The sequence below is a fragment of the Juglans regia genome, chromosome 9 (genome assembly GCF_001411555.2).
Source record: "Juglans regia cultivar Chandler chromosome 9, Walnut 2.0, whole genome shotgun sequence".
Taxonomy (NCBI): domain Eukaryota; kingdom Viridiplantae; phylum Streptophyta; class Magnoliopsida; order Fagales; family Juglandaceae; genus Juglans; species Juglans regia.
The window spans coordinates 7950635-7966090 of record NC_049909.1 but is presented as its reverse complement, the minus strand read 5'-3'; the positions used below and the strand labels follow the sequence as shown (position 1 = coordinate 7966090).

The 15456-nt window shown below is 32.4% G+C and overlaps 2 protein-coding genes across 3 annotated transcripts in view; both read left to right on the top strand.

Moving 5' to 3' along the window:
- The window catches only part of LOC109001242 (F-box/kelch-repeat protein At1g74510-like), a 945981-nt gene that overhangs the window by 113021 nt on the left and 817504 nt on the right, over positions 1-15456 (top strand). The gene's annotated exons all lie outside the window — the stretch shown is intronic.
- LOC109001218 (microtubule-associated protein RP/EB family member 1A-like) lies at positions 5865-14303 on the top strand. The gene is made up of 8 exons (XM_018978421.2): positions 5865-6158; positions 8668-8736; positions 8832-8918; positions 9815-9921; positions 10046-10188; positions 10289-10365; positions 13257-13370; positions 13945-14303. The coding sequence occupies exons 1-8, from the start codon at positions 6051-6053 to the stop codon at positions 14083-14085; spliced, it is 846 nt and encodes a 281-aa protein (XP_018833966.1). The 5' UTR covers positions 5865-6050; the 3' UTR covers positions 14086-14303.

The window sequence follows — 15456 nt, the reverse complement described above, 5'->3', positions numbered from 1 at the left end:
ACGTATAACTAGTTAAGCATGGCATAATGTGGCATAACATGCAACAAATAAATATGTACTGGAAATAAATCATGTCATAGCATAATATAACATGTACATATGCATAAATAACATACATGATGGTTTCTCTTACCATCATACACATAAATACCTTAAAAGTAAGTTAGAAGCTAATTTACAATGATTGAAGCATGACGAATTAAGTGTGAAATAACAAGAACTATAATGAGACATTCCAAAAGGTTAGAAACTCGTCACTAGCATACTTAGAAATATAAAATCACTAATTCAAAGTAAAATGACCGTTTTATTCCTCTGCTTGTAGAAAAATGATCATTTTACCCCTAACTTAAGGATTTCACATCCTAACTCCAAAACTCACCAAATTTACATTCCTCATATAAATTTTGTCTTAAATTCAAATATGTAATTAGAAAAATTTAAAACACAACATAGCTAAATGAACCATGCATAGGCCGAATCACACTAAGGCTAAAATCCTTAATTTTTGTTGCGATTCTTTCAAACTCCGACTTTCATTCTAAAACCGAATCATGTAACATACAAATCACATCCTATGCTTTATTATCATGGTAGGACATTAACAAAACATAAATCATAAAATTACAATTTCCTTCATGCCAAAATATCAAGTCTTTAGACAACAAAGAATAACACATGATGTTCTTAGTCTATCATTCTTCACATCAACTTCAAGAACTCCAAAAGTTCAAAAATATATTCTTAACATGATCATAAATCGATTCTAAGAAATAGCATGCTCGGACAAACAAGTCAAAGATAAAAAAAAAATCACAAAACATCAACTAACACTATTAGTTTGCATATTTACTCCAAAACTAAGTATTATATGTTTTGGTTTTTGATCAGACACTACATCTGAATTTTCCATGAAGTAAACCATTAGGAAACAATATTATATGCTTCATATACAAATTCTAAAGTTTATATAAACATTAAACTCAAGATTACATGGCAGAATTTTTATAGAAACACAACACAACCTATGAGCCTCAAGTTTGTTTTCCAACCGAATCTTAGCATGCATAAAAATTCATTCCCTCAAGATCGCAACCATAAGCCATCCAAATAACTTCCTAAAACATATATTAAAATCCTAAAAACAACATATGTGAATATCAAGACCAAATGAGCATGCTTCCATAACAAAAGATTTAAGCTTACTCAAAGGAGAAATTGTTTTTACATCTTTAGTTTCCAACTTTCTCATATCATGCAAAACTCTTAGTAAAAACTCCCAATATGCAACAAATTGAAATCGAGATTTCATTCTAATATGTTAAATCTAAACCATAAAAATATCGGACTAAGATCTTTCCAAGAACTTCAAAAAAAAATAAAGAATAACACATTATCCAGTTTATCACCCAATATGACCTTTCTATGCTTAAAGAGTCTTTTAACTAATCCAAAATTCATGAAAAATTACAAAAGTATACCAATTGAAACTAGACTCAAAGGGGAATAACTTATGTGAAAAGAGTTTCCAGAGAATTTACTTAAAAAGATTTTGAACAATTTGAGCAAGAACAGCTAGAAAAATTGTATGAGGTTTCTCCTTGAGTTCACTCTAAGAAAGTGTTTCAAAAGTGACAAAAGTCTAAAGGACAAGCTATGGATGACTCATATAATACTTGAGGGGTTGAGAGGGGATATGAGGGTAACTTTTTTGGTGATGTGTTGTTAGCCAAAACTATGCCCAAAATCATGGGCTGCAGCACACGGTTTTGTACCTTAAAGCTGCTATGTGGTTGGGTGGTGGTGAGGTGGCTGATTACCCTCCCATTAACCACTATTTGGGGCTGACATGGGCAGTGAAAGTACATTCATGACAATGAAAAAACAATTCCTCAAAAAGCCTTGCATAGGTGGAGCTTTTTGGTGGGCCTTAGTGGGCCTAAACCGATTGGGCCTCATTTGGAGTTTTGGTTTCTATCAAATCCAAATCTAATTTTTCTTGACCCAATGAAAATAATATAATATAAAATAATAAATAAGGGTGGAGTGACATAAATTCAAATAGTTAATAGCATGTGAAAATGATTTAATCAAGTGATTAAATACTATACTAAAATCGACTTCATTTAGAATTTGGGAAACCATTTAGGATTTTGGTTTCCATAAGGTATTTGGGGTTTCAATTGGATTGCAAATATTTAGAGTTTAACTAGGGTTGAAACCCTCTTCGGTTTGGCACAAAAGTGAATGGTTGGATGAAATAATGTTTGGATTAGGTAGCATTATCACAAAGCTTGATTTTTCATTCGTTTCTTTCGCATCTTCATCTCATGGTTCCTCTTAGTGCCGAGTAGTGTGGCTAAAATTTTTCCAAGTGTTCAAATGAAACTTCTCTAAATTGATTTGGACATTCCACATTATGATCTAAAAACGGTTGGACTGTGTGCCACATGGCGCTAACACAAGTTAATATTCACTCCAAAAATGGTGAAAATGACTTTACACCATAAAATCCTAAATAATCCTATGAAACTAGGAGTGTACTTCATTTTGCGAATTTCAACTCCTAATTGCCTTGAATAAATTGAAATGCATTTTCGAACAATTGTTATACATAAAATGAAAATCATTTTATTGCGTTGTAAAATCCTAAATATTCATCAGAGACTAACTAATGGTGCAAATTGTTTCTCGTTCTCACACTCTTAATTACCTTAAATAAATAAAATCACATTTTTAACACTTAAGTAGGCAAGAAAACTGATTATGCTAATAGATTAAAGCATACGTGATTGCTTGATTCATGAGACCTTTCTGAAGTTTTCACATAGTTTCTGAAGTCTAAATAAATTCAACTACTAAATTTCTGGCGGGATGTTACAATTACGCATGATGACTCCAAAATCTTCTCTCCTCAGAATGATGATATCTCTTTCAACATTCAAATCTTCTAATTTCTTTCACTGCATTTAGAGATATGTGAGGTCATGAGAAACTATAAAATCATCATCATAGTGGATTTTACCCCTAAACGATCAGTGGATGTAGGCTTTACGCTGAACCACGTAAACTTATGTCTCTCTCTATTTATATTTTATGTATTTATTTATTACTTATTCTCATGGATGTATGTACGAATATCATATCGATGCTCAAACCACTATTGTGGGTTTTTCAACCATATAATCGAGGTTCAAATCACATCCGTGGGCCGGGATGATTGTTTCTTCCGTTTCGTCATGTTGTGCAAATTTACATATTAACATATATGTTATATTTTAACTGACTGTTCATTAAAAATGCAAAATTCAATGCCAAGTAGGACTGCCACTCTTATAGAGTTGGTAGCGTGTCTACACTTAAGTGTCCTAATGCGTGAATATGATGATCGTTGATTAATTTGTTCGGTCCTACCAAACCAAATTTTATTATAAGTTGCAGATGACACTAAGACAATGACTACCATATAATTTGTACAATGTATAATAATAGCTTAGTACTTTCATTACATAGGATTTGGACATGTCCCGCCTTACCTTATATCACACAATTATTTGGAATATAATTCCCAAAAAATAGGGAAGAGGTTTTAAGTTGTTAAAACAAAGACAAACACGCTTATTTTCACAATTATTCTCATATCATCTCATAATTATAATTTTCTCAAATTCACACATAAAATAAAATAAACAATTCAATTTTTTTAAATTTAAAAATAATAATAATATTAAAAAAATATATATTTTAACATTATTTTATTCAATTTTAAAATCTTATCTTAATTTATCTCATCTCATTTATGAAAATAAACAAGGTTTGAATCCAAAAAATTTCATCTTAATAATAATGACAATAACAACAATACTAATAATCTTAAAAATAATAACAACCCAGGAAATTTGACCCAAAAGGTTCCTGAGTTTTTGTTCCCTGCCGGATTACGAGTTAGATTTGTTCTTTTCCTCACAATCTTTTTTGAGAATAAAACGTTATTTTCCTCAAATTAAAAGATGGGTTTTGGCTGTTTTTTCAATTTGTTTTTTATGTTCAATATTTTTATGTAATTTTTAGTGAAAGATCTGCAAAGTACTGGGGACTCGAGGTATCTTACGTCTCATACACTTTCTTTTAAAAAAATATAAAATTTACATAAAAAATCCACTTAAATTATATTACTTTTCAAATAGAGTCCGCGTGGTTTATATATTTTAAGATTATATATAATATTATTTTGATAATTATTAAAGTGAAATGATTTATACATTTTTAAAATATACAAGTCTCACCATATTCTTTTTTAAAAAAATAAAAAATATTTAGAATCCACATAAAAAAATTATTATTTTTTATAATAAATTTTATTTTTTTAAAAGAAGTACATAACTTTTACATCTCAAAACTGTATTTAGTATTATTTTTTTTAAAGACCGAGCAGTCACTTTGTCCATTCCCAAATTTATTAATAAAGCCACCATTTTTGGGGAGGAAAACTATTTAGCATTACTCATAATTCAACTTTTATATTATTTTACATAACAATTTTTTTATTTACATGAATACAAAAATATTTTATAAACCCCATTTAGGATACAGAAATATAATTAACGTCTTCATCAGTCAAAAGACGACCGCACGCACATCTATTTTGATATATTAGTATAAATTTAAATTTATCCGAAAAGTCGGTCTTTTTCTTTAAACCTCAGTTTAAATAATAGTAAAAATATTTTATTTCATTTTATCTAATTTTATCTCATTAGTATAAATTTTTTAAATTTTTAAATAAAATAGAATAAATAATTTAATTTTTTTAATTTTTTTTTAAAAAATAATATTAAAAAATAATATTTAATTTAATTTTTAACTTTTATTTAAAATTATTTCACAATTCAAACTGTACCTAATAGTCAAAATCCACGAGTTTTGAATTTTTAAAGATGATGCGGGTCTCGGTAAAATATATATATATATATATATATATATATATATATATATATATATATATGGCTGCTTCCAGAATTTTCTTGCTGCCAGAGTTTTTAAATTTAAAAAATGGGAAATGTTAGAAATATCATGAAACGCTTATTAATTAATTTTTCATGTTATTTAGGATACCTCTGATTATAAACTTCTTTTTACTGTATAATTTTAAATTTCATCAATTTATAAATTTATAATTTTACAAAAACTAGATCAAGATTTTCTAAGTTTAGACATGATCTCAAATTAGAAAAAAATAGACACACTAGGTGGGTTCCACATCATTTATTATTTATTTAATATCGTTCAAAGTATTTATACCGATAATAATAATTACTATACAGCTCATTTTATATATATTTTTCTCTTGCAGTTAAAGTCATCAAAGCTTTTTATAGTGAAAATAATAATTTAAAGAAACAAAATTGGGAAGCATTTTTGCACCTTAATGAAATGAATATAATAAATAGATTGAGAAGTGCTACAACTACAGAAAAATTTCATAAAAATAAATTTGTAGGCTTGTTTTTTATAACAAAATCATCTCATCTCGTCATTATAATTTTTATAAATTTTCACGTAAAATATAATAAATAATTTAATTTTTTCAAATCTTAAAAAAATAATAATATTAAAAAAATATTTTATTTAATTTTTAATTTTTATCTAAAATCATATTATCTCATTATCTAAATTTTACCTTATTTTATAATAAAAATAAATTTTTAATATAATATATTACATCAAACTAATTATTTAAAATTTGATTTTATGAAATTTGATTTGGCATTCACAGTTCCCGTCCTTTAACACTTCAGGTTAGTGACAGCCAGCCGGCCAGGACTTTAAAATCTTCTATCTATCACCATTCATTCGTCTTTAAGGTAACCGAAAACGGATTAAAAACATTTTGAAAGCCCTCAAGGCTCTAAAGATTCCGCTTTAAATGCACCTAATCCTTCCCTTTCTTCGTAACATTTACTTCATTTCTCATTCTCCCATCCCTCTCTCTCTCTTTCTCTCTCTCTGCACTCGTCTGTTTGTGTCTCAAGTTTTTGTAGGCATTTTCAATGGCGACAAATATTGGAATGATGGACAGCGCTTACTTTGTGGGGAGGAGTGAGATATTGACGTGGATTAATGACAGGCTTCAGCTCAATCTCTCTCGTATTGAAGAGGTACACTATTCCCATTCATTTGTTCGTTCATCTGCATTTCTTGATTTGTGAGTCGGAATATTTTTCCCATGGATTTCTTTGGACTCTAATAGTCAACATTTTCCCGTTCTTGAATTTGGGTTTCTTTCAGTGGTGGAATCTAAAAGGAAAAAAATAAACTTTTGATGTTATAGTCTCGAAAGTTATACTTCTCGAATTTGGGTGTTGTTCTGGCTTACTATTTAGTTGACAAAGATGTTGCTTGGTTGCATTTTGATGACCAATATGGATGGACTTCTTGAGAGACATGTGATTCCTAGTGTAATTATTAATTTCTTATACTCTACATATCGAGTATCACCCTGAATTTTGTCTCTCTTGTTTTCACCTCAAGTGAAGTTGAAATATGTGAACTAAATTACTGGTACCCTTCTATATTTATATTAATTGGTTTAATTGATTTGGATACCAGACATTCCCGATTTGTCATTTTGATCTCCCTAATATTGGAAAGTTGATCTAGATAGCTTTGGATATTTTAAATTTTCCCTTTTTATTTTCTTCAAAAAATTTAAACATAGCATTTTTTACTTATATAAAAAAAAAATATTGGAAAGTTGATGACAATGTGCCCATTTCACAATTGAGTTTTATTAATGGTAGATGCGGCCACATCATAAAATGTAGAATGAGAGCAACATTGGTGTGGGCGCAAGTGTTAAAGCAAGGTAAAGTGACGATTTGGGGGAAATTTCGTCTGCAATTGGCAATTTTGGTTAAAGTGCTGGGCACATTTAAGCGCAATCGTGGCCTAGAGTCTTGGCACAAAGGCAAAGCCCAAGCTTGAGCCTAAGTATAGCAATCACTAAAAAATATATATATAAAATACAATAAAAATGTTCAAAATAGCAAGATAGTAATATATTTAGAATATTAACTCAATTTGTTATCTGCAACATGACAACCAAGTGATAAACTAACTAAATAAAATTTAAAAATAGCATTCTATATGTCTCTCTTGTGCTTTACTAAAAACAACCATGTGAGGGAGGGAGGGATGTACCAGGCGGCCAAATGACTGTTCAAGTTTTGGTTAGGGTGCTGCCGTGTGATCTAGAGAGGAGAAAGAGCACAGCATACCGTATGGCATACATTCGTATTTGTACCACCAATAAATGGTGCAAATAATATTAATAGTAAAAACTGACATTTTATATTTTCCCAAAAGAATTACAAAGGTTTGCTTTTTACGCTTTAAGCTCACTAAGAAAGGTGCCAAAGAACGTGATCGAGGCACACTTCTGTAAATGTGCTTTGCTTACCAGCATTGGCAATTGTGACATGTTATTATCTGGCTCAATCTATATTAAATTTCACTTTGCCTTGTTGAAATGTGAAGTTTGCATTTTCATGAGCTACTATGGTGTAGACCGAGCTTGATCTGACAGGGCCTTCACCTGCTTACGCTCTGGGCTAATTGGCTTTAATAACATGGATAGGCAAACAGTTTTTCGCTTTGGCTTGAATGGTTTATGGCTATCCCTATTTTGAGCTTAGCAATTCTAGCGTTTGCTATCGTTTAGCACTGGAAAAATCGAGTTAGCTAGGCTTGTTGCTATTGGGCAAAGCTATTTTCCTCTTAAATAATGATTTCTGGGGTTTGTCTACAACTTGTCATGACTTTTTCAAAGCCGTACATATTTTCAATTTTTTTCTATGAAAAAGACCAGATGACAATATGTTGATTCAGCCTTAGGCATTTTACTAGTTAGTTCCGGTAAAGACCCCAGATGGCACGTTTTCCGGTACAAGGTCATCTACGACCTACATATGTTAAGTTGTTCTCCTCACCCTATGAGTTTTTGAAATTGGTCTAATTGTTATGCACACTTATCAATTGCAATGACTTTTATCTATAATATGACCTTTGATACAATACATAAATCCACTAGCTATATAAGATGGCCATTTATGTTTATTGGCTCTATGGTACTACTATAACTTGAGCAGTTATGCTTGTCTTTACTGGAGAGATTGAGCTAATGGCCTATGGGGCTATCACTAAACCTTTGCATTTGTTGTTAAGTAATTTAAGGTGACACCATAGTCATATAAAGGTAGAGAGCAGAAAATTGTATACCATGGGGTTGTTGGCTTTAAAGGAAAAATGGAAACTTTGATGCAAACTTACAGCATATCCCAAAAATTAATCTGCAGGTTATGGTCATGCCAAATATAATATTGGTTTTTGAGGAACCACATCCATAAGTGTTGATTTATTTGGTATTGGAAGTTAGCATATTTATGACACAATAACGTGCTAGCATTCAAGGCATTTCAAATTTTATGCTTCTGTTCAGATTTGAATAAAAAGAAGACTCTTTTAGTAGATATGAGGGTTATTCTCATTGCGTGCATGCTGTAGTATGCAAGTCACATCATGACTCTATCATCTTAAACTTTTCCTAAGCAAAATAGTGAATTAATTTCTTCTTTATAATTTGTTTTCTATGTAATTTCTTCTATCAAGGCTGCATCTGGTGCTGTGCAATGTCAGATGATTGATATGACGTATCCTGGAGTTGTTCCAATGCACAAGGTAACAAACTGCCTCTCCCCACCTTTTTTTTTTTCTCAATTTGTTGTCCTTTTTTTCATTTTTATTGGGGTTAACTTTTTTTTGCTATCTTGTAGGTGAATTTTGATGCAAAAACAGAATATGATATGATCCAAAATTACAAGGTTCTGCAGGAAGCATTCAATAAGTTGAAAATCGATAAGGTGATTTCATCCAACTGGTAATATTTTTTTGTGTAGTGCTTCATGCATGAATTTTGGTTCTACTTTTATCTTTTCTAACTTCATTATATTGAGGTTGTAAGTTTGTATTATCTCATTCTTTTGAGTTGTTCATTTCCCCATTTCTACCAGACCTTTCTGACTTTTATTAAGTTTGAATTTCATTCCTGTCTGAATTTCGGGAGCAGGTTGGTTTGGGCTTAGTAGTCTAGTCCAAGAAAGGGATATGTGAAGGGAAGAAACTTGAGGGAGATCATTGTTCTAGTAGATAAACAAGAAAGGAACTTAATGTATAGTTTATAATTTTGTGTTGGTAGCCTCTTGGCTTGAATTTTGGGCTTATCATTCCTCTAGTTGGAGGGCCAGTGGAATGATTCAACTAGTTTAGAAACTAAACCTTTGAAATTGCTTCTGGATTTCTTGGGTGGCAACTTTTGCGAACAACTTTTATGGCAGAATTTCCATACACAGATTTGAGTTTGGTCCTAGGATTTGCCTTTCTTCAATTCTACATAAGATGTGTAAATAAATACTCATTTTTGGAGTACTGTCTAAATACCAACTGGTCTACAGTTAAGATCAATAAAGTTTCAGTTTCCAGAAACCTCTTTGTTTTATAAATGCGACTAGTTTGATGTAAAGGACTTATGGGTTTATTCTACCTAATGAAAGAGAAGGCAGAAAAAATCTTCTTATGGTGCAAGTATTGATTTCAATCATGAAATAGGTTACTTGATAATCAGCATAAAGGATGAAATGCAAGGATTAATTACTGTGTTTTCATAGCAACTTAATTAATTGGGAAGCTGGATTAGTGGAAGATACTGCTTAAAACAAGAATTTACATTTGCATTAACTGCAAGTTTTCTGCATGGCAGCATATTGAAGTCAACAGGCTTGTTAAAGGACGACCTTTGGACAACTTGGAGTTCCTACAATGGCTTAAACGTTACTGTGATTCTGTGAATGGTGGCATTATGAACGAGTATGCCAGTTTATTTTTAGTGACCTATTACCCTTCTCTGTTTTTAACAAATTTGAATGTTGCTGAATATAATCTTAGTTCCTTTATGTTTCCCTTAAATTGAATGCGTTCTGTTTTCTTGTAGGAATTATAATCCTGTTGATCGTAGGATTAAGGGTGTGAAGGATCGGAATCCTAAGGGATCTCAGAAGATTCCAAAATCTCTGCAAACAAACAATGTGCACAACCCTGGTTCTGGTGACACAGTTGGTCTTGATAAGGCCTCTGGTGAGCTTGTTTCACACCCCTGCTCTCTCTACCAGTCTCTGTTTGCCCAACACTTTTTTTTTTCATCCTTCCCTTTATTGCTTTTTGCTTGTTGGAATAGGCTTCAGGCAAGGGAAGACATATGCAGCAGCAGGTGGAACTAATTCTTCAAGGGAGGTTCAGGCTTTGTCCGAGGAGGTATTGGCATTAGGTTCACATACAGCTTTTTCCTTGTTTAAATAAAATATGTGCCCAGTCCATGCAAGACCCTTTCCCTATTAGGTATAGGGTACACATCATTCTTAACATATTGCAAATATTCAAAATTCTACAAACCAAAGCCTTGACAACCTTTATTAATAAGCTTTAACAACATACTTTGTCATTACAACTGATAAAAATGAAACTTCAACATTAGCCTTAATCGTTAATCCAAAAACTCACATGAAACATAAACTCTAAATTTTATTGACACTAACTAAAAGCTTCTTCAAGATATAGAGGATCCAACACTATATTTCGTGGATTGTAACCTCTTCCTCAAGGACCTCAACCAAATCTAGGTATTTGAGTTATAAGTATATCATAAACAGTAAACATTGTACGCATCATAAAACATTTTTCTTTGCAACTTTTGGCTTGCCAGCACATAATCATGGCCTGTGTCATAGTTGGCAATTAAAAGGATCCTGATTCCATTCCCGTAACCATAATCCAAGTTGCTTTTAAGGTATGACAGCACTTGTTAAACAATGGTGCAGTCAAGTGGGTTAACGCCACCACTGATTATTGATTGTTGGGTTGTCCATGCCTTTTTGCTCTGGTGCCATCAAATTATCATATCACTCAAATATTTATAAAAATTAATACATTAATAATTATCTTTTTTTCGTTTCATTCTTTCTTTTCTCATAGCATTTGTAACATTTGCATATTTGTATCATAAATATAAAAGAACTCAGCATAAAACTTGCAATCATAAAACGGGGCTTCCGAAAAGAAGGCTATAGCATGTACACAACTCAAAATCATTTTATAGAAAATTGTCGATTGAGAATTTGGAATCACAAAGGCATGATTTATATCTAGTTACTTCAATCCTTGGCTTCAAAAGCTCAATCAACTTCACTGAACCCGCCAATCATATTTATAAACAATCAATCTCTTAATACTATATTTCATCATTTGGCCTTTCTAAAGACCAGTACCGACACAAAGGGCAGTTCTGGTCTCTCTCTCCCTAAACTTTCAAAATGCTTGTTTTATAAGTTAAAACAACTTAACAAGTAATCAGCATAAAATCATGCAACCTAAGTTCTAAACATGTTCTCTACACAAAAACCCTAATTTAATAACGATAACACTAGCAACATATGGACAGATTATAAAATTTTAGTTATATACAAATTTTAGACGTCTTAACTCACAATTAGGCATGCACACTTTGAATCACCATTCAAATATTCGTGCACCATAAAATTAGACTAATATGGAACAACCATGCTATTCAAAGGAGAAATGAGTCTAACCTATTGCTGGCAGATTTATAGAAGGTCAAACACCACTCTTAAGCCTTCATCTTTTTCTATTCTAAATCAATAACTCCGCAATAACTTAATAAAATAGCACAACAGGAGTGAATCAAGGCTCTAATCTTGATCAAAATCTTTGGAAAAACATCAAGGGCGGCTGGGTATTGAGTTCTTGATGAATTTAGTATGAAAGATTTGATCTTGCACTGATGAATTTAGTATGAAAGATTTGATCTTGCACTGATTTCATGGCAAAACCCATTCAAGAAAGATGTAGAAATACATTAGATGAATATTAGATATCTAAACTTGAGCCTTGATGAAGATAATTGAGAAAAATTAAAGAAACTTCACCTAAATGAGCAAAGAGAGGCCTGCTGCCAGGCCTTATGTTTAGGGGAAGCTATCAAAAAGTGGTTTTTCTGGTTCTCCCACCAGGAGGCAGGGTGCGTTTTTGTGAAAACCTGACTTCTGGGAGCTGAAAAGCGGCAGCAGTAGGTGGGATTTACTATGCCGGAGTTTAAATAATGAGGTTTAGGCTATTTATTTTTATAATAAAAAGTTGGAATTTTCTTGGGTTACATCTTATCCAACAAGGATTTCTAGTTTTTTTTTTTTTTTTTTTTTGTAATCCTTTGACTATTCCTTTTAGAACATGGATCGGGTCTTGTTGCACATTATTCTAGTCAACAAGATTACAAATAAATGTGTCCTAAAATCTAGGTTATCCCTAAAAAATAGGGTTGGCAGCAAAATGGCATGCCTGCCCTAGTAGAAATTGATTGACTGTACGATAAACTTTTAAATGGCTTCCAAATTTCAAGGAAATATGAATAGGAAAAGATGCTCTTAATTCTAGGCTTTCTCCTTGAAAATTAGAGGTAGCAAAACTGGTTCAAGAGAAATCCTTATGCAACCAGGAATCCTAGACCTAGTTTTTATTCGATTCTTTTGACTATTCCTATTAAAACATGAATTATCTTGTCCACATTTAATCTACTCACTAATCAACTTTTTAAACACTTATAAAGCTCATTTAATAGAGCTACAGTAATAATAATAATATGAAGTTAACATGTTACTTATAAAAAAAATGAAGTTAACATATTACCCTTTAATCAAGTATCGGCTGTGACAGTCCATGACTTTAGCTGTTTACAATGGCTATTGAGGAGATCATCCTCTTTCTATTATTTAATGGAGGATACCTACCCTACTTCAGACAGGACAGAGGTACGAGGATGACCCACTGTTATATTGTTTTCACTTTAAAATCTCTCTGGATCGATCATCACATTTGTTCTTGAAATGGTTCTATCTCCGTGATGCATGGTCTCTTTCTCCTTCTAACTCTCACCCACACAGATTCATCATTCACTCTGGTTGAAACAGTTTGTCTGCTAGAGTTCAGTATTATATACACTTTACTGTTTATTTCAGTGCTTTCTGTTACCACTGCATAAAAATTGAAAAAAAAAACAGTAATGTTTCAGCCAGAAGAGCTTCCAATAACGAGGTTGATTACTCAAAGGTTTGTTGTTATATTTTTTCGTACAGATTGCTGCTCTCAAGCTCTCTATGAATCTTCTGGAAAAGGAAAAAGATTTTTACTATGGGAAATTAAGGGATATAGAAATTCTCTGTCAGACTCCTGAACTGGAGAATATTCCAGTAAGATTTTCTTGAGATCTTTGATTTTACTCATTATGGTTTTACAACTTGTTCAATGTATATACACAATTCTCCCTTTTTAAAGATTAACGGCGTATATACTATATGTAATCAATATTGTAAGTTAGCCATTCTGCATATTTCTTATATCTTGTTCTATTTTCTTTATTAACCCGTCTCTTATTTGACTCTCAGTATATGTAAAGATGACAAAAGAATCTTGGTCCACCACCGAAATGTTCCAAAGAAAAATTATTTTCTGGCCTGGAGTTTTGAATCATTTTCTAGGAGTTTCTTTTATAACTTAATGTAGCTTTGAGCTAGTTGTTATGAAGCTTCTGTGGGGTTGAGTTTCTCTCATTTTCTTGTCATTACTGTACCTACAAGAATTAAAAGGTTTCTGCTGTGTTTTTGTCTATGCTTTCATATATGGGTGCATCTATATTTTTAAACTGCTCCTATTCTTAGTTTACCCCTTAGGTTTTTATCCAAATAGGTGAGAATTAGTTGTTATCATGACTCAGACCAAACATAATGAGACATGGTTATATTGAGTTACTTCAATTTTTGGCAGATGTCTGTAGCTATTAAGAAGATATTGTATGCTGCTGACGCAAAGGAATCTGCACTTGCTCAAGCCGAGGACTTCCTATCACAGTTTACAACTGCTGAAGCTGAAGCTGAAGCTGAAGCTGGAGCAGAAATTGATGCCTGATTGTTTTTTTTTTTTTTAACTGAAAAGGAGGCTGTGGCCTGTCTCGTAAAGTAAAACACTTTGCTGGGTCTTCTGGCTAGATAGCCCATTGCCTTCCTTTATCATTAGATGCTTCGGATCCGTTTATGTCTACATGTATTGTCTAGACATTGAACCTTCTTTATGTCTTCTACTTGTATTGTCCAGACAGATAAGCGCCAATTGCAAAAAAAAAAAAAGACTAATCTAATATCATTACCCAAAATTTCTGGAATTTACAAATAGGATGCTAAATCAGAATTTCAAAGGGGTATTCCGGACTAGTTAGTATAGAATACTTCTTACTCATGCGAAGTACTTTTTCTATTGAGATACTGATTTGCCAAGAAAACCTTAAACGGATGCTGTGAATGTAGCTTATTTACACCACCCAATGGCTTCTTTATGTCTTATTTACCCCATGTGGGCCGGGAGACAGCCCCCGTTGCTCATCCCTACCTAAGACATCCCATTATGAGGTGAATGCTATCTGTTTTCTTAACCTAATAAATATATGAGAAAATTCAATCTAAGACGGCTAAAAGAAGAACTTATATGTTTCATCAATTGTTTCACTCCATCTCTCGTCCTTTAATGATCTTTCAATAAAAAGTCCATTTAAGTCCCTCTTGTGCCAAAGTGAAGATTCGCAACGAAAGAAGAATAAGCATTTATTATAGATATATATTTTGCTTCCTAAGGTTCAATTAAAATATATGCTTTGATAAAAGATTAAAAAAAACATTAAAGTGAAATCGAAGCATTACTCAAACCTGAACCAAGTTATTTGACAACAATCATGGACTGAACATATATGTTAAGGTGTGTTTTGTAACTATTTGGCCGAAGAGGGAGAATGAGTCATTCTCGGCCCACAACGACGATTCAGGCCTCGATTTGTGTGGCTTGGGGCCCACGATGGTGGTGTGGAGCGGCGGTATGGTGTTCATATGTACGCCCAGTGCAACAAATAGAAGATAAATACCGCAAATATAACTAAAGAACAAGACACAAATTTACATGGTTTGGCACAAGGCCTATGTCTATGGGTCATTTGGGGTGCAAATCCACTATAAATAGGAGTATTTTAAAGTCTCTCACGATCTCTCGTAGCTCACTATACAAATGATAAAACTAGAGATTTATGTCTGGAGGTTGAAGAAGCTTTCTCCTTCCAGTTGCCCAGGAGAAGTTTGGAAGAAGAAGAAGAAGAAACCCCTCAAGTCTTTTATCTCAGATCCCTTTTATTCGCCCCTATCAATTGTTGGTGAAGAGCTCAGCTTTCTATCACTTCATTGTTCTCTCTCGTGTGGCTGACCCCCTTTCCCTCTCATTTTCCCTTTCTTTTTTGTC

Bases quoted from the DNA above. Each gene is read 5' to 3' on its own strand.
- LOC109001218 (XM_018978421.2), top strand. From the start codon at position 6,051: ATGGCGACAAATATTGGAATGATGGACAGCGCTTACTTTGTGGGGAGG. The intron at 9,922-10,045 runs GTATGCCAGTTT...GTTTTCTTGTAG, and splicing joins AATGGTGGCATTATGAACGA to GAATTATAATCCTGTTGATC. The intron at 13,371-13,944 runs GTAAGATTTTCT...AATTTTTGGCAG, and splicing joins CTGAACTGGAGAATATTCCA to ATGTCTGTAGCTATTAAGAA.